Consider the following 19,964-nt stretch of genomic DNA (forward strand, 5'->3'; position numbering starts at 1 on the left):
AAGACTATTAAAAGTGGCATCAACTGAGGAGCCTGGCTGCATCTTGTGCAGTGAAGTGGGATTCTGGCTGTAGTTTCAGGGTGAATATCAGCTGGGTATAGGATTATTACTAGTTACAGGTAGGATATCAGGGTGTTTCACCTATTAGTACCAGTTACTAATAAACTATCAGTGATTATTGTATTAGTTACTTATGAGGGAAAACTGATTGTTACCAGAATACTATTAGTTATTAGTGCAGTTTCAGTGAGTTACTATTAATTACTGGTGGAATAAAAGTTCAAACCACCTCTGGTTTCCCCCCTGCTCATCCCACCCCAGTCTTCGGATGCCCCTCTTTCCCATCCTCGGTTTCCCTTCTTCATCTGCTCACGGGTGGCCTCCTGGTTCTTGGTGCTTCTCACACAACTGCTGCCGTGAAACCACGAGCAAAGATGCTGAACTACTGGGGATCCAACCGTTATAATGTAAATGGAGTGTCATTTTGTAGACTTCACATGGTCAGAACATGAAATGATTGAACCTTCAGGAATGCTTCTAACTAGTTTGCTACCCTCCGAGGAGCCAAGGATGGCTTCTTGCGGGGAGGGCCTCCAGAAGTGAAGATGTGGGAGCAGGAAGAGAAGTCATTGTTAAGAGTTTCTTTGACTACGACCAGAAAGATTAAGTGTGGAACCAAACGAGGACAGTCCAATCGAGCGCGATGATGGAGACGAGAACATAAGAATTAGCAGCAGGAGTAGGCTATACGGCCTTTGAGCCTGCTCCACCATTCAATAAGATCATGGCTGAACTTCGACCTCAACTCACTTTCCCGCCCGATCCCCACAATCCCTTGATTCCCTTTGTGCCCAAATATCTATCGATCTCAGTCTATGAATATACTCAACGACTGAGGCTTATTTACAATTGGAAACATTGCTAGTTTTTTTTTAAGGTGCTTCTAATTAAAACCCAGGTCTCAGCGTTGGAGCCCATTCACCATTTCGTGCAGGTACATTCCGCACTTTGAAGAGCATCCTTGGAATGATTGAGTGATTGACGTCAGGTATTTGGATTGGCCCCGCCCCGAGCGGGCACTGCGCATGCCCGTTGTTGCTGTCTTTGTCCTTTCACAATTAGCTCCGGGTGGCTCGGACGCTGCCGGAGTTGCAGCGAATTAAAAACAAGAATCTGTGAGCGGGCGTCTCACGCGCTCCGTGCAGCCGAGTTTTATTTACATTCGGGGGGTGGCGACTACAAGGTAATCGGCGGGTTTTGTTTGAAGTGACGCGCAGTAGGTAGTTTGCGAGCCCGGGGTTTGCGGTTGAAGTGCGGCGGGACGGGAAAAGCCACAAATTGTCGGGGGAGGGTAATCGGCACACCGTTGAAAACGTTCCCGCCGCTACTCGTGTGCAGCACAGATGGTCCGGCCGCGTCAACATCAAACGCACTTTCATCTTTCGTTTGATGTAGCTACTTTGATTTCGGGCCTGACACTGTTGATTCAGAAGCCCCTACAACGACTACTGTGTATCTGATGTCTCCGGCGTGCAGGATAAATTTGGTGATGCGATATTACAGCAACCCGTATTGAGGGGACTCTGCAATCTCAGTAAATGCATTATGTCGCTCCAAGGAATTTATTTTATATAAAATGCACGGTTGGAATAAATTAGTGAATTCTAGATGGATCCTAATCACATTATTGGTAAAAATGATCGAATCTGCACAAAATGTCAATTACTCATTAGTTCTGTATATTTGGTGTACGATTGAAGATGATGGAACATCGTCCTTTTGGATCTCATTTATTCTTGAATTGAAACATTCAAGACCAGTTCTTGTATATGAATAATTGTTCCTAAATACAGTAAAAATGGTGTGAGGAACTTAGTGTTCAGAGTTTAAAGCTGCATCAGTTTATGTTATTTGCTATTTCCAGTGCCTATCAGCCCAGTTTGGCAACATATTCAAAATGCCAGCTGCAGAGGAAGACCACAGTCAGATAATTCGTGAGGTATGGGCAAATAATCTGGAAGAAGAGATGAGAAAAATTCGCCTGATTATTCAGAAATACAACTATATAGCTATGGTAAGCAATGTTCCCTCTAATTTTTTGTACTGACCGGGCCATGAACTCCTTTGAGCGTCGGCGACCTTTTTGTCTGTGGGCAAATTTTACAACGACAACACCAATCACTTAAAAGCATATATACGGTAATGGCATATTGCCACCACATTGTCTCAAATCATAACACAATCAGACAAGATTCTATACAGGCTTAACATAACTTTTGGATTCTATTCCCCTAGAAATGAACCTGTGCTTTATTTGCACTTTTATTAACCTGCGTTGCTATTTTAATGATTTGTGAAGCTATACCCTAGATCCCTTTGCACCACGACCCCATTTAGATTCTTGTTTTCCAAGGAGTAGGTAGGATCCTTATTTCTCTGACAAAAATGCAACGCCCCACACTTGTTGTTATGGAAATTAATTTGTCATTTGCATGCCCATTCTGCAAGTTGTTTATGGTAGAATGAAATAAAAGTTTTTAGTTTGTTGTACAGACTGTCTTCCCCCACTTTCGCTTTCTCTCTCCCTCTGACTCCACTTTCGCTCTCCCTCTGACCCCACTTTCGCTCTCCCTCTGACCCCACTTTCGCTCTCCCTCTGACCTCACCTTCGCTCTCCCTCACTTTCGCCCTCCCCACTGCTCCCCTGCTTGCTCGCCCTCCCTGCCCCCCCTCGCTGGCGCTCTCGCTCTGCCCCCCTCCCTTGCTGGCGCACTCTCTCTCTGCCCCCCCCCCCTCGCTGGCGCTCTCGCTCTGCCCCCCCCCCCCCTCGCTGGCGCTCTCGCTCCCCTCCCCCCCCCACTCGCTGGCGCTCTTGCTCTGCCCCCCCCCTCGCTGGCGCTCTCGCTCCGCCCCGGTGCCCTTCCTCGCTCGCTGGCACCCTCCCTCGCTCGCTGGCGCCCGTTTGCCCTCCCTCGCTGGCGCCCGTTTGCCCTCCCTCGCTGGCGCCCGTTTGCCCTCCCTCTCCCGCTCGTCCACTCACCCCCGCGTCTGCTCTCTCTCCCCCACACCCCCCGCCGGCCCGCTCTCCTCCGCCCGCCTGCTCTCCCCCACCACTCTTCCCCGCTCGCTCTCGCCAGCCCGCTCTCGCCAGCCCGCTCTCCCCCGCCCGTTCTCCCCCGGCCGTCCGCTCGCTCTCCCCCGCCCGGCCGTCCGCTCGCTTGCTCTCTTCCCCCGCGCCCACTCTCCTCCTCCCCGCTCGCCCGCTCTCTCTCCCCCCCGCCCGCCTGCTCTCCCTCCCCCTCTGCCCACTCGCCCGCTCTCCCACGCTCGTTCTCTCCTGTTTGCTCTCTCTCTCTCCCTTTCCCTCACTCGCGCTCACTCTCTCTCTCTCTCCCTCCCTTTCCCCGTTCTCTCTCTCTCTCTCTCTCTCTCTCTCTCTCTCTCTCTCCCCCTCCCTTTCCCCGTTCGCGCGTGCTGTCTGTTTCCCCTCTCTCCGTTTGTTCACTCTCACTCCCTTTCCCCGTTCGCGCTCTCTCTCGCTCTCCCCGTTTGCGCTCTCTTTCCCTCTCCCGCTCTCTTTCCCCGCTTAAAAGAAAAATTGTTGTACATACAGTTTCCGACAAATAGGAAAGAGAAATAACATGAATTTATATAGTGCCGGTCATGACTTCCAAGACCTCGGACTAGATTTTTGGTTTGCAGCGAAAACAGTAGTTTTACACCAAAATTACAGTTTTCGCTGCGCTAACATTTTTCGGCCGAAATTTGGGCCTTTACGCATTGGTAAAGGAAGCGTTGCTCGAGGATTCGTGGCATAAACTGCGAGTTTCGGCAACTTTAATCCAGGGCTGGAAGCATTGCGAGAGAGGGAGGGAAAAATAAAAAATTAAATTCCACAAAACCCTTAGCTACTAACTCGCTGAAAAGTAATTAAAAAATAAAAACTTTAACTTGCGTTTTTTGCAGGTTTTCATACTTACCGCTGCTGGCAGAGCTGTACCAACAGGCTTGATCTGTTGGTATTCTGGGCGCGGCATACGGGTCGGGAGAGTGCCGAAAGTACGATGCAAATGCAATCTGCATCGTTGCACCTCAGCACACCTCTCCCCGGTGGCACTTGGAATCGCCGCTGCAAAGAGGTACCCGAGGATCCCCCCGAATGGGTTTTCGCCACGGAGGCTCAAATCGCGGCGAAAACCGGGGTCGGGGAGGCGGCGGTGGAATTTACGCACAACAAAGTCCTATTTTTTTAAACAATGGGTTGAATGATAAATCTGTCAGTGATGTTGGTTGACAATGGGAAAAATCCTTCCTCTTTGAATATTACCATAGGATCTTTTACTTCCACATGAGAGGGCACATTGGGCCTCAGTTTATTCGAAAGACCGCACGCCCAACAGTGTAATATTCCCTCAGTACTGCACTGAATTGTCAGCTAAGATTATTTGCTCAATTCTTGAGTGGGTTTTAACCAATGACCTTTTGACTGAGAGGTGAGAGTGCTTCAGTTGTGATGTTTTCCCAGAAAACTAAAGAAAGAGCATGATGTTTGCATATTGCTAGAAAAGCTGAATAAGGCCCAAGGGGCAAGATTGCAAGGGCTCTTTATTTCTTCTTCCTTACACAAAAAAAATCACTTCGGAGAAAGGAAATCAGAAATGCTTTTGTTGATTACTGACAACAACAAATTACATTTATATAGTTCCTTTTAATGTAGTAAAATGTTGAAAGGTGTTTCACAGAAGTGTTATCAAATAGTTTGACACTTAGCCACATAAGTAGATATTAAGACAGGTGACTAGAAGCTTGGTCATCGAGGGAGGTTTAAAGGAGCATCTTAAAAGAGGAGAGAGAGAGGTGAAGAGGTTTAGGGAGAGAATTCTAGAGTTTAGAGCCTAGGCAGCTGAAGGCATGGCCGCTAATGGTGGAGCATTTAAAATTGGGAATGTGCAAGAAGCCAGAATTGGGGGAACGCTGAGATCTTGGAGAATTGTAGGGCTGGAGAAGTTACAGAGATGGGGAAGGGCAATGCCATGGAGGGATTTGAATGCAAGGATCAGACTGGGAGCCAATGTCATCAGCGAGCACAGGGGTAATAGTTGAACGGGACTTGGTGTAAGTTAGGATACGAGCAGCAGTATAAAACTTGGCTTAGTAGTAGTTCGTATGCCTTAGATCTGCAAAACATCAAATACATAATGCCAGTATTTGATGATGTAGGGTGTACCAAAACATCTACAATTACCTACACCAGTTTCTAATGATGTCTGTGTCACTGGTGAAAGGGAATTTCTCAGTCTGGAGATTAAATAAGAGGCAAATTGGTGAAAAGAGTACTCTCAATAGTCCTTTTTTAGAGGATAATTCCAAACTCTTTGAGGCTGGTATTCTGTCATTAGCTAGGCCTAATTCAGAACGTGAAACACTTTTTCTTCTCTTCTGTCCATTCTAGGATTGTACATTAATAATCTCACATTGCACCCAATGTCCCATTGTTATTTACTTTGAATTCCTTAAAGCTGTCTTTTCCCCCAACAAACTATCCAGTTTAACTAGTTTTAATCTTCCCATACTGTTTATAGTGACAAATAAAAGTTGGATTCTGAAATCTGGCTTTTAGGTACCAACTAATTAATCATTACAAGTATAATTAATGACTGAAAACACAGATACTGATTTGGATGTGTGACAGTAATAATAGATGGAATGGGGAATGGCCATTTGGTGCACCAAGCATGTTCCTTCTACACACAGTATACATTCTACCACCCATTTAAACTCCTTAAGTAAAGCACTGCACAAACGCTACTTGTTCCTAAAGATAAATAAGTGAAACTCCAGAATATTTATTTGTACTTGCATCTCTACTGTTCCACCCTGGCCTGTTAGTCTCCACACCTGTGATCCCAGCAGCATAGAAACTATAGCAAAAGCAGATGCTGGAAATCTGAAATAAAGCCAGAAAATGCTGGAAAACATCTGTGGAGAGAGAAACCGTGTTAACTTATCAGGTTAATGACCTTTCGTTAGAACTATAGGTCGATGACTTGAAGTGTTAACTCTGTTTCTTTCTCCACTGACCTGATTGTTTTCCAGCATTTTCTGTTTTCACTTGCATAAAAACCATCCTATTCTTTGAGTAATTTTGATCTGTCTATTTTTATCCAGCTTCTTTTTGCAAGAATTAACTGGTATAGCATCAATTTCTTTTGCTGGCTGATTGGTCCACATATTCACCACTTTGGTGGGTGGAGGGTTGAATTCCCCTTTCCCTTATAATCATTAGCTTAATTTAGAATCTGACTCGGTTTAACTATGCCATCTTTTTCTACATTCATAGTTCAAAACTGCTTACATTTTTATCAAGACCTGGATCCTGCATTTCACCACAAGCCACTCCATCATTCTATAATAAAAACAAGCATAGTTCTGCTATTCTGTACTTATAACTTGTCTCTCCATTATCACTGTTGTTCTTCGCTGAACCCTCTTCAATGCATCAATGTTGTTTTGACGGTATCTATCCAAATACCCAAAATAGCAAACAGTATGGCCCCAGTCGTGGTTCCTGTCTCCTCTCCAACTGCTTAATATGCTGTTCCACAAGCATAAGTTTTTCACATTTTTATTATAATTCTTGTATTTCCCCCCCCCCCCCACCCTTTTTGTGGATGTCTATTGGGGTGCAAATCCACACGCTGAGACCAGTACTGAAGCTGCCAAACATTATGAAGGGGCAGTCATAGAATCATAAGCACAGAAGGAGGCCATTCGGCCCATTGTACCTCTGCTGGCTCTTTGAAAGAGTAATCCAATTAGTCCCACTCCCTTGCTCTTTCTCCAAAGCCCTGTAAATATTTCCCCCTTCAAGTATTTATCCAATTCCCTTTTGAAACTTGTCATTGCACCTGCTTTCAGCACTCCTTCAGGCAGTACATTCCAGATCATCACAACTCATTGTGTAAAATATGTTTTCCTTGTGTCGCCTCTGATTCTTTTGCCAATTTCACTAAATCTCTACCCATTTACTGGTGCTCTCCACTCTCCCATCCTGTGACAGTTGGAACTGGTGCTCTCCACTCTCCCATCCTGTGACAGTTGGAACTGGTGCTCTCCACTCTCTCTCCTGCGACAGTTGGAACTGGTGCTCTCCACTCTCTCTCCTGTGACAGTGGGAACTGGTGCTCTCCACTCTCTCTCCTGCGACAGTTGGAACTGGTGCTCTCCACTCTCTCTCCTGTGACAGTTTGAGCTGGTGCTCTCCACTCTCTGTCCTGTGACAGTTCGAGCTGGTGCTCTCCACTCTCTCTCCTGTGACAGTGGGAACTGGTGCTCTCCACTCTCCCGTCCTGTGACAGTTTGAACTGGTGCTCTCCACTCTGTCCTGTGACAGTTGGAGCTGGTGCTCTCCACTCTCCTGTCCTGCAACAGTTTGAACTGGTGCTCTCCACTCTGTCCTGTGACAGTTGGAGCTGGTGCTCTCCACTCTCCCGTCCTGTGACAGTTTGAACTGGTGCTCTCCACTCTGTCCTGTGACAGTTGGAGCTGGTGCTCTCCACTCTGTCCTGTGACAGTTTGAACTGGTGCTCTCCACTCTGTCCTGTGACAGTTTGAACTGGTGCTCTCCACTCTGTCCTGTGACAGTTGGAGCTGGTGCGCTCCACTCTCTCTCCTGCGACAGTTGGAGCTGGTGCTCTCCACTCTCCCGTCCTGTGACAGTTGGAACTGGTGCTCTCCACTCTCCCGTCCTGTGACAGTTGGAACTGGTGCTCTCCACTCTCCCGTTGGTGTAGGAGGGAGGGCTTTAGTTTCCTGAACAATTGGGACCACTTCTGGGGAAGGTGGGACCTGTACAAGTCAGACAGGTTACACCTCAACAGAGACGGGACCAATGTTCTCGCGGGTGGTTTTGATAGTACGGTTGGGAGGGCTTTAAACGAGCTTGGCAAGGGGATGGGAACCCAGGAGAGGGCTCTGAGCTAGTTAGAGTGGGTGAGAGCTCAGATGAACAGAACCCCAAGAAAGAATGCAAAAGGCAGGAGGCAACAGGGCAGAGTAGCACTGGGGTAATTGTAAACCACAAGGTGATGGGAAGGGACAATATGTATGAATATAAAGGGGCTGCAGGAGGGGTCAAAACTAAAAATCATGGTTTAAAAACTAGTATTAAAACACTCTACCTAAACGCACGCAGCATTCGAAATAAAGTAAATGAGTTGATGCCACAAATCATTACAAATGGGTATGATTTGGTGGCCATTACGGAAACATGGTTGCAGGGTGGCCAAGACTGGGAATTAAACATACAGGGGTATCTGACAATTCGGAAAGATAGACAAGAAGGGAAAGGAGGTGGGGTAGCTCTGTTAATAAAGGATGATATCAGGGCAGTTGTGAGAGACGATATTGGCTCTAATGAACAAAATGTTGAATCATTGTGGGTGGAGATTAGAGATAGTAAGGGGAAAAAGTCACTGGTGGGCGTAGTTTATAGGCCCCCAAATAATAACTTCACGGTGGGGTGGACAATAATCAAGGGAATAATGGAGGCATGTGAAAAAGGAATGGCAGTAATCATGGGGGATTTTAACCTACATATCGATTGGTCAAATCAAATCGCACGGGGTAGCCTTGAGGAGGAATTCATAGAATGCATACAGGATTGTTTCTTAGAACAGTATGTTACAGAACCTACAAGGGAGCAAGCTATCTTAGATCTGGTCCTGTGTAATGAGACAGGAATAATAAACGATCTCCGAGTAAAGGATCCTCTCGGAATGAGTGATCACAGTATGGTTGAATTTGTAATACAGATTGAGAGTGAGGAAGTAGTGTCTCAAACGAGCGCACTATGCTTAAACAAAGGGGACTACAGTGGGATGAGGGTAGAGTTGGCTAAAGTAGACTGGGAACACAGACTAAACGGTAGCACAATTGAGGAACAGTGGAGGACTTTTAAGGAGCTCTTTCATAGTGCTCAACAAAAATATATTCCAGTGAAAAAGAAGGGCGGTAAGAGAAGGGATAACCAGCCGTGGATAACCAAGGAAATAAAGGAGAGTATCAAATTAAAAACCAATGCGTATAAGGTGGCCAAGGTTAGTGGGAAACTAGAAGATTGGGAAAATTTTAAACGACAGCAAAGAATGACTAAGAAAGCAATAAAGAAGGGGAAGATAGATTACGAATGTAAACTTGCGCAAAACATAAAAACAGATAGTAAAAGCTTTTACCGATATATAAAACGGAAAAGAGTGACTAAAGTAAATGTTGGTCCCTTAGAAGATGAGAAAGGGGATTTAATAATGGGAAATGTGGAAATGGCTGAGACATTAAACAATTATTTTGCTTCGGTCTTCACAGTGGAAGACACAAAAACCATGCCAAAAACTGCTGGTCACAGGAATGTGGGAAGGGAGGACTTTGAGACAATCACTATCACTAGGGGGGTAATGCTGGACAGGCTAATGGGACTCAAGGTAGACAAGTCTCCTGGTCCTGATGAAATGCATCCCAGGGTATTAAAAGAGATGGCGGAAGTTATAGCAGATGCATTCGTTATAATCTACCAAAATTCTCTGGATTCTGGGGAGGTGCCATCCGATTGGAAAGCAGCTAATGCAACGCCTCTGTTTAACAAAAGTGGGCAGACAAAAGGCAGGTAACTATAGGCCAGTTAGTTTAACATCTGTAGTGGGGGAAAATGCTTGAAGCTATCATTAAGGAAGAAATAGCGGGACATCTAGATAGGAATAGTGCAATCAAGCAGATGCAACATGGATTCATGAAGGGGAAATCATGTGTAACTAATTTACTGGAATTCTTTGAGGATATAATGAGCATGGTGAATAGAGGTGTACCGATGGATGTGGTGTATTTAGATTTCCAAAAGGCATTCGATAAGGTGCCACACAAAAGGTTACTGCAGAAGATAAAAGTACGCGGAGTCAGAGGAAATGTATTAGCATGGATCGAGAATTGGCTGGCTAACAGAAAGCAGACAGTCAGGATAAATGGGTCCTTTTCGGGTTGGAAATAGGTCGTTAGTGGTGTGCCACAAGGATCGGTGCTGGGACCACAACTGTTTACAATATACATAGATGACCTAGAAGAGGGGACAGAGTGTAGTGTAACAAAATTTGCAGATGACACAAAGATTAGTGGGAAAGCGGGTTGCGTAGAGGACACAGAGAGGCTGCAAAGAGATTTAGATAGGTTAAGCGAATGGGCTAAGGTTTGGCAGATGGAATACAATGTGAGGTCATCCACCTTGGGGAGGGAAAAAAAAACAGTAAAAGGGAATATTATTTGAATGGGGAGAAATTACAACATGCTGCGGTGCAGAGGGACCTGGGGGTCCTTGTGCATGAATCCCAAAAAGTTAGTTTGCAGGTGCAGCAGGTAACCAGGAAGGCGAATGGATGGAGTACAAAAGCAGGGAGGTCCTGCTGCAACTGTACAGGGTATTGGTGAGGCCGCACCTGGAGTACTGCATGCAGTTTTGGTCACTTTACTTAAGGAAGGATATACTAGCCTTGGAAGGGGGTACAGAGACGATTCACTGGGCTGATTCCGGAGATGAGGGGGTTACCTTATGATGATAGATTGAGTAGACTGGGTCTTTACTTGTTGGAGTTCAGAAGGATGAGGGGTGATCTTATAGAAACATTTAAAATAATGAAGGGGATAGACAGGATAGAGGCAGAAAGGTTGTTTCCACTGGTCGGGGAGACTAGAACTAGGGGACACAGCCTCAAAATACGGGGGAGCCAATTTAAAACCGAGTTGAGAAGGAATTTCTTCTCCCAGAGGGTTGTGAATCTGTGGAATTCTCTGCCCAAGGAAGCAGTTGAGGCTAGCTCATTGAATGTATTCAAATCAGATAGATAGATTTTTAACTAATAAGGGAATTAAGGGTTATGGGGAGCGGGCAGGTAAGTGGAGCTGAGTCCACGGCCAGATCAGCCATGATCTTGTTGAATGGCGGAGCAGGCTCGAGGGGCTAGATGGCTTACTCCTGTTCCTAATTCTTATGTTCTTATTAATATTGGGAAGTCCAGAACCAGGGGTCACAGTCTTAAGGATAAGGGGTAAGCCATTTTGGACCGAGATGAGGAGAAACTTCTTCACCCAGAGAGTGGTGAACCTGTGAAATTCGCTACCACAGAAAGTTGTTGAAGCCAATTCACTAAATATATTCAAAAAATGAGTTGGATGTAGTCCTTACTACTAGGGGGATCAAGGGGTATGGCGAGAAAGCAGGAATGGGGTACTGAAGTTGCATGTTCAGCCATGAACTCATTGAATGGCGGTGCAGGCTCGAAGGGCTGAATGGCCTACTCCTGCACCTATTTTCTATGTTTCTGTTATGGATTTGGAACTGGATACAGTATTACAGAACTGGGTCGCGGTATCAATGAGACTGTTCTGTGCTCAGCCAACAACTGTTGCATGTGACACAAATACTTAACTTTCACCCTCATTTCATGAGACATTTTTATTTTATTTCCCTTGGGTCCTCAATTTACTAAAATTTTTTAAAAAGTTTTAATAATTGATCAACTATGCAGTGTTCGATATTTTCCCTTTTATAGGATACAGAGTTTCCTGGTGTTGTGGTAAGACCAATTGGAGAATTTCGCAGTACTGTAGATTACCAGTACCAGCTTCTGCGATGTAATGTGGACTTGCTGAAAATCATTCAGTTAGGATTGACGTTCATGAATGAGAAAAACCAGTACCCTCCTGGAACCTCCACTTGGCAATTCAACTTTAAATTCAACCTCACGTAAGTACAGATAACTCTGCCCAACTGTATGTATCTGTTTTTTTCCCCCTTTACCTTGAAGGCTTGATGTGTTGCTGGGGTATGGTTTTATTAATGCTGGTCACCCTCCAAGTGGTCGTTATTCAACAAACTATTTGACTATAGGGCCATGACAGCTGAGCAATATCCAGAAGATCTTGCCCAGTGTCACACACACGAACTTTCAGCAGGATTTGCAGGATAGTGATCAGGAGTGTAACTCCACTTCCCCCACTCCAGTTGTGCTAAGGCCAATTGTGGCGCCACCCTGGATGAGGTTGATTCACTTATTACAGATCTTGCTCGTAAATAGTACCTTCTTAGTCCATGTGATAGTTATTTACTGGGTAAACTTAGTCATGGGGCTACCTACGTGCATTTTAACTGGCTAATACACTTAATTTATTTAAAGTGATCCAGTTTGATTGATAATTCTTGTCTACAGAGCTTTTTACTACAGTGATTATTCGTGCATGTGGTCATTGTATAAGGGGTGAAGCAACCTTCAAGGGTTACTTTTTAAGAAAAAATAACTAGATTTAAATTTCAGTTTTAGTGTCGATAGAATGATCATTAATTTTGCAGGTCACAATAGAGGGGAAACAGACTGAGAATTGTTTTATTTTAAAGGGAGGACATGTACTCACAAGACTCGATCGATCTGCTGAGAACTTCTGGGCTCCAGTTCAAAAAACACGAAGAAGAAGGGATTGAAACCTCTTACTTTGCAGAGCTGCTCATGACGTCTGGGGTGGTGCTGTGTGATAATGTTAAGTGGCTTTCGTTTCACAGGTTGGTCCTGACAATTGAATGGAAATTTTTACATTGATTTCAAACTGATCCTATGCTTTCCCCCCCCCCATCCCCCCACCTCCCCCCCATCCCCCCACCTCCCCAAATATTTATCTCTTTCTCCTCTCCTGAAGACACTGCCTCTTGCTGAAATACAGTTCAGCAGGCACTGGCCGCCATCTTGTCCCTCTGATAATTGGCCATTCTTCATGTGAGCGTAAACAAACTGTGGGCAGGCATGTTGAAGCCATCATAGCTGAGCTAGTTCTTGTGTCCATACGCGCAAAGATGACTAGGAAAATGATCAGGAGTTGACACCTTTAGTCTTCTCCCAATATTTGCTCTCCTGTTCATGGCTGAAAGGTAGTTTCCATAAGTAGACCAAGTCCCTTCTGATCGTTTCTCAGCACAAATTGTTGATTATTTTTAACACCCAAGTGGTTTTTAACATTCAAGTGGACAATATGTGAACTGAGGCTTATTGGCATCGTAATCATTTTTGATGCTTGATAACAATTAGAAACACAGCCTCTGCCTCTATAGTTGAAACAGAATCAGCAAATGAAATACTTTCTATTCAGGAACCTACAATTTGATCAAAGGTGACTGGGGATTTAACCCAGGCATACTGTCTGTGGTAATGATTAGTGCCTTTTGCATGTATCTTGTGGAACAAAAACAATTTTTGTGTCACCCTGCATTTTTCCATTGTCCCTGCCTACGAGAGCTGAAGCCAATTGTAGCATCCCCATTGCTGTGCTGGCTGAGTTAAGCTAATTTTGCGCATACCAAGGATTGAACCTGCTAAGTGCCATGTCTGACCCTGCATTTACCACCTGAGCCATTTGAGCAATCAAGTGCTTTTAACTCCAGGAAAGAAAATCAACATTTTATGTGTTGCATTATATTTTTGAAATTTCTTTCAGGAAGAGCTGGGGTTGGATATTCACTTCCATCTGTAGCTAGACCCCCATTTCCCTGGCAATGAGTTGTCCACAGTCTCCACCCAACCATATTAATGTAGGGGCTTACTGTCCCAAGTATTTTTTTATGCAGTGAATTGCACATGGTGACTGTGAAGCTGAAATGCTTTTTAAATTTCTACAAACAGCATGCTTCCTTATAAGGCAGCTGGCCAGTGAGTTAGAAAATAACCCAAGTTGCCATTCCCAGAACTGCCTCTAGTTGCAATTCTCAATCACTAGTAAATTACTTTGCTACATGGTAAGAGAGAGGATCTATTTTCTGTCCCATATATTGGAGTGGTTCACATTTACGAGGAATTACACTGAAGAAGTTTTTCTGAAGGAGAATTTATATTGGAACTAATAGGTGCCACTCAAATGGTTATAGATCACTGGATAGGCCTCAACTGGAGTAGTGTGTCCAATTCTGGGCACCATAGTTTTGGAAGGATGTCAAGGCCTTGGAGAAGGTGCAGAGGAGGTTTACTAGAATGGTACCAGGGTGAGGGACTTCAGTTATGTGGAAAGACTATAGAAACTGGATTGCTCTCCTTTGAGCAGAGAAGGCTAAAAGGAGAGGCTAAAGGGAGAGTCAATAGGGAGAAACTGTTACCACTGCAAGGAGGGTCACCAGAGGACACAGATTTAGGGTATTTGCATAATATTTATAGCACAGAAACAGGCCATTTAGCCCAACGGGTCCATGCCAGTGTTTATTCTCCACACAAGCCTCCTCCCACCCTTCTTCATCTCACCCCAACCATATATTCTTCTCTTCCTTTTTCCCTCGTGTTTAACTAGCTTTCCCTTAAATACATCTATGCTAGTCACCTCAACTACCTGTGGTAATGAGTTCCACATTCTAACCACTCTCTGGGTAAAGATGTTTCTCCTGAATTCCCTATTATGTTTATAACCCCTAGTTCTGGTCTACCTGCAAGTGGAAACATCTTCCCAACATCTATCCTTTCAAATCCTTTAATAATTTTAAAGGCCTCTATCAGGTCATCCATCAGACTTCCCTTTTCTAGAGAAAAGAGCCCCAGCCTGTTCAATCTTTCCTGATGGGTATAACCCTCAGTTCTGTTATCATCCAAGTTATTTTTTTTGCACCTTCCCCAGTGCCTCTATCATTTTTATAATATGGAGACCAGACTGTTCACAGTACTTCATGTGGTCTAACCAAAGTTCTACACAAGTTTAACATAACTTCTCTGCTTTTCAGTTCTGTCCCTTGAGAAATAACCTCAATGCTTTGATTGCCTTTTTTATGGCAAAAGAACCAGAGGGGAGATGAGATTTTTTTTAACGCAGTGAGTTGTTGTGATCTGGAATGCACTGCCTGAATGAGTGGTGGCAGCAGAATCAATAGTACATTTCAATAGGGAATTGGTTATTAACTTGGAAGGGGAAAAGTTGCAGGGCTATGGGGAAAGAGCAGGGGAGTGGGACTAATTGGATAGCTCTTTCAAAGAGCTGGCACAGGCATGATAGGCTGAATGGCCTCCTTCTGTGCTGTATCATGGGTTTAAGCTTGCAGTTTCCTGCATGGCTGAGATTGAGAAATTGCTTTGTCGGAGGTGCTGAGTGGAGATTGGTTTCTACTTGAAGAAACCCTCAGAATATACAGCTGCTTTTGCATACTTGTTACTAAACTGTTGCAGGAAAGCATTTGCAGAGACTTCCCTACCCTCTCGGCGAAGGAGTCACGTGTAGCCTTTGGAGAAAATGAAGGGGGAGGCGGAAAGGGGAACCTCCCATTAGTGATCTTTATATCAACAATCTTTGAGAAACTCTCTTAGTTATTTTGTTCTTGTGTCAAATATTTTTTTAACTTGCAATTTTTCATTCTATGCATCAAACTGCAGTTTTAAAACATGAATTTAGTTATGAAAATTGTATTAAGCCTGAGAAATTTCTGTTTGCAGTGGTTATGACTTTGGCTACTTGATTAAACTTCTAACCCACTCACGACTACCTGAAGAAGAGCAAGAGTTCTTTGATATCCTGCATTTGTTCTTTCCTGCTATCTATGATGTGAAATACCTGATGAAAAGCTGCAAAAACCTTAAGGTACTTGTATGAAGTTGAATATAAATTGCATGTTTTGTGGTTGTGTTGGGTATTGTAATTTAAGAGCAGTAATAATTAAAACATGCGCTGATATAGCAAGTGTACTTTTAATCTCACTAAAATAATTTTGAGTTGGTTTGCATTGTAAGACTTTTGTGTATATGCGCATGTGTTTGTATGTCAGCGTTTTACAAAAATGAGGGTAATAGTCACTTGTGAAGACTAAAATTAAAGATTGAATTATGTATGCAATAAGAAAGACTCTAGTTTATATCAAGTGATTCATTTCACTGGCTTTCCTTCCTTGCAGTTGCAGGAGTGCTCCTCCCAGCCCCACATTAAAACCATGGACTGGCCACAGCCTCCTCTCTCTCTTAACTCCCGCCCCACTCCCCAGGTGTCTCAACTTCCTCTCCTGGTTGCTGCCTTCTCCCATTGCCAGTGATGCAGAGGCCCAAAATTCAAATGCTCTTCGCTGGCGATCTGCCCGGGAACGCCCAGCGGGTATCTGAAGTTTGCTTATCTGATGTAAATGAGGCCTACCCATTTTGGCTCGTGGTCATACCCTGCGCCCAGTTTGCGTCGGTAGGCCGGGAGTAACCAATTTCTAGGCCAGTGTGTCTATATCTGTCTTTCTAATCACCCTATCTTTTAACCTGAAGAAGAGTGTTAACAAACTTAATTGCTGCAGCAGCCATCTAGTCTGAAATTAAGCAGCCACATTTAACAGTTACTGGACTTTTTCACAGGGTGGTCTACAAGAAGTTGCTGAACAGCTTGAGCTGGAGCGAATTGGACGACAGCACCAGGCAGGCTCAGACTCGCTGCTGACGGGCATGGCTTTCTTCAGAATGAGAGAGGTATGAAAGTGACAAATGTTATAGTAAAATTGTTTTAAAATAAATTAATCCAACTGTTCAACTTTTTTTTTTCATGACAAGAAAAATCTTGTACAGATTGCAGAATTTTTTTGAAGTAGTGCAGAGTAACTTTTTTTCCTGTTTTACTTGTTTTTTTTTTTGTTTTTCCATTTCTGTACCATGCAACCCTTAATTTGTATTTTGCAGCACATTATTTATGCTCATCTGGGTAAGGACGGTGCTGAAACATGTGCAGACTGTTATATAGACAAAAACAGCAGCTAAATTCCACAAACAGCAATGACATAAATAACCAGTGACCGTGTTTTCTGGTGGTATTGATTGAGAGAGGAATATTGACTGGGACATCAAGAGAACTCGATTTATCTCAAACACAGCTGGCTGATGCCATTTTAATATGAAGTTACCCTATTAAAAACTACATGAAACCGAAGGCAAAAGATCCAATTTTTGTCTGTGTATGGTTGGTATAGGGTAAAAGAGTGCATATAATAACTAAATAAAATAGGGCCATTTCTTTTTAAATCCACATGTCTGGCTAGGCTACATACTAATTCTAAGTCTGAGATGAAGGGACTGTTGTAACACAGTGTTACACTTTGACTTCCTATATTCTTGGGTGGACAGGTATACGGCTTATGATGTTCCTGATTGGCTCAGTGCTGGTCAGCACAAAGGCTGCTGGGAGACGAGGCACAGTGCAAGGCTTATGAGAGCCACACACACACTTAAATTGGGCGTTTCAGTATTGTGACTGGAATGCCTGAGTAGTGCACTAGTTGTCAAGCACCCATTCCCAATGGTCTCTGAAGGGGAAACCCAGTAAAGAGAAGAATTTTATGTTTTGTAGCCTTTGCCTTTCCCTTATGGCTACTTAGATTGCAACCTCTTCTGCATTTTGGTTCCCTCATGGAAACAAAAATGTTACTGCTCTGACTGCTGCTGCCCATAGTTTGGCACTAACTCCAAGTGCTCCCAGTGCATTAATTGCTACATGCTAGCATGCTATAAAATAGATAGATTAGCTCACCTAGGATTATGGATCAAGTTTACTGATTTGTGCACAGGTGTTCCTGAGCAGTGTCAGTCCAATGGCACTGTGCATGTACTTCATTATGCACCCCCAGCGTTGGCTGTTGCTGTAAATTCATCCTAAATATTTATACTTTTTATTTCTCAGTTATTTTTTGAAGACAACATTGATGACACAAAGTACTGTGGACATTTGTATGGTCTTGGATCAGGTTTAACTAACAACCACAATGGGACAGCTGGTACATCTGAAGAAGAAACCAACAGCAAACAGCACTGACCACAGCTGAGCTGTTTTACCAGATCTTGATGTTTTTAACAGACATTTTACTACAAAATGAGTATTATTCTCCTGGCACAAATTTTGGAGATATTTGGCAGTGTACTGCCTAGAGGAATTAAACATGGCTGCTTTTTAAAAAAAAACATTTCTGCCATTTAACATTTGTAAATGCTGTGATGTTGCTCATTGTTTTCTAGATCAGTAGAAGGCATAGGAGGGAAGCCAGGCCTTAGGTTAATTTACAATGGTCGAGTGATGATCCTTTGGATTGTAACCTGAAATATGTTTATTTTCTCCTCTTTTACCTTTCTTTTTTTGTCTATTTCCTCTCTTGAACTCTTCTTTCTCTTTTTTTCTTTCTCCTTTCTTTCTCCTCTTTACTTTCTTCTCTCTCTCTCTCTCTCTCTCTCTCTCTCAGATAAATTTAGTAGTAAAAATTACACATCACAATGTTTTGTGGTGTGATGGGCCTTAACACCACGGACTTGTGCATAGTGGTAACCTTTGTGTATTTTTATGAGAATCATTTATATATCCATGTCTAAAAAACATTTTCTTACTGACAGACTGTGGGTGTAAAATGGCTTCAGGACTAGCTTTTTTTTAGTTAATGTTTATCCTGCGGTACAGTGTTCACAAAGTATTGTAATGGCATCTAGGGTGGAATTTTCATTTATTAGAATGGAAGAGAAAATTCCAGACCCGGTAGTGCAGTAGAAACCCTAAATCATTATTGTCCTCTTCAATTGGCTGAAACAGTTAAAAGCAGGAATTTCAGCCGGGGGATTGAACTTATTTTATGGTAGTACTGTCCTGTTATTAATCTTCAACATAAATGAGTTCATTTAAAACGAGCTGTTCTTGTTTACGCTTTTAGCAAATACCTGTTACTAAAGTTATAATTAATCCTGTTTAAAGGAAGAAAATAGAATTAAGATTTTTTTTTTACTTTACATTTTTTAACAGAAACCTGTAGCTCTTGCTCTTATTTTCATAATTTGCGTATCAAATATGTATCCCTTTGTTAAGTAAATCTATCTTTCCAATTCTGCATTATTACCATTCAAAGTATATGTACCCCCAACCTGACTGACCTGAAATGTGATATTTAATGGCACATAGAGCCCCATCTTCCATCGTGAACTTAATTGGATGCCTAGAACCAAGATCCTTTTGTTGTGATATGATTGATACCTATTACTGATACCACAAGAATCATAAATTGATCCGAGTCTCACTGGTTAAATATTACAGTTTAGCTTTAAAATGATTTGAGTGGAAAAAGCCACTTGTACATTGACTTAAACAAGACCTTCAGACTGTTACTTTCACTTTTAAAGTGCAGAATACATTCAAACCTTTTCATGTTGCTTTTGAAGGGGGTATCTGTTGATGGAAGTATTTTTAAATGTAAAGTGCTTAATTTACTTCATACATTGCTTAATTAGCTCCAACTTGCAAAAATGGATCTTGATGTAAACAGCTGTCAACAGCAGGTCCTGGCAATTGATATTTTATGAAAGATTTGGGTCAATTGGTTTTAAGCACTTCCCTCTACAGAAATCTCCTTTTAAGAATTAACTGTTTGTATTTATTTTAATATTTGGTGATGATGCAAGCTGTCCAAACTTTAAAAAAACCCGGAACCAATGTATTTTAAATAAGTTTGTAATTAAAGGTTTGTTTCATACAAGCACTAGATGTGTAATCTTTTATATTTTGGAGGTTAGCTTAGCAACAAAGAATAGCATATTACGACAATGTCGCTTTGCATCCATACAGACTTCATTGTATGGAGGACGTTATTTTTGGAGTTTCAGAATGTGAGTATTTTTCTCCTCTGTAAAGCACCGTGGGAGATTTTCTGTTAAATGTTATGATTTTAAATACAAGTTGATGTTTGCCGCTTAATTTTTGTTTAGTCTAATTGTGCATGTCTTTTACTTCCCTTTTAGCTTTCTTTGTCTCAACATTTGGTCTAAAGTACTCACCCATTTGACTGCAGTTGCATGTTGTCATCTGCAAATTTAAGACTATGTCCTCATCAAAGTAATTAATGAAAATGATGAACAATTTAATTCATTTCAATCACACTGCACATTCTGAACTGTTACATGGTGTAGTCTATCAGA

General features: G+C 42.9%; 1 protein-coding gene across 2 annotated transcripts; it reads left to right on the plus strand.

Moving 5' to 3' along the window:
- The first annotated feature begins 1,121 nt into the window (after window positions 1-1,121).
- cnot8 (CCR4-NOT transcription complex, subunit 8) lies at window positions 1,122-19,673 on the plus strand. Of its 2 annotated transcripts, none has more exons than XM_070878249.1 (7): window positions 1,122-1,243; window positions 1,925-2,074; window positions 11,595-11,788; window positions 12,437-12,598; window positions 15,492-15,636; window positions 16,386-16,496; window positions 17,698-19,673. In XM_070878249.1, exons 2-7 carry the CDS (start codon window positions 1,958-1,960, stop codon window positions 17,827-17,829), a joined length of 861 nt encoding a protein of 286 aa, XP_070734350.1. In that variant the 5' UTR covers window positions 1,122-1,243; window positions 1,925-1,957; the 3' UTR covers window positions 17,830-19,673. The 2 variants fall into 2 exon arrangements, with proteins under 2 accessions (XP_070734350.1, XP_070734351.1); XM_070878250.1 differs by lacking the exon at window positions 1,122-1,243 and adding an exon at window positions 1,377-1,594.
- Window positions 19,674-19,964: the final 291 nt, after the last annotated feature.

Source organism: Pristiophorus japonicus, chromosome 4, assembly GCF_044704955.1.
Source record: "Pristiophorus japonicus isolate sPriJap1 chromosome 4, sPriJap1.hap1, whole genome shotgun sequence".
Classification (NCBI taxonomy): domain Eukaryota; kingdom Metazoa; phylum Chordata; class Chondrichthyes; family Pristiophoridae; genus Pristiophorus; species Pristiophorus japonicus.

Coding starts and splice junctions, on each gene's coding strand:
- cnot8 (XM_070878249.1), top strand. CDS start 1,958: ATGCCAGCTGCAGAGGAAGACCACAGTCAGATAATTCGTGAGGTATGG. Junction 11,789..12,436: donor AACTTTAAATTCAACCTCAC/GTAAGTACAGAT, acceptor TTTATTTTAAAG/GGAGGACATGTACTCACAAG. Junction 12,599..15,491: donor AAGTGGCTTTCGTTTCACAG/GTTGGTCCTGAC, acceptor TTCTGTTTGCAG/TGGTTATGACTTTGGCTACT.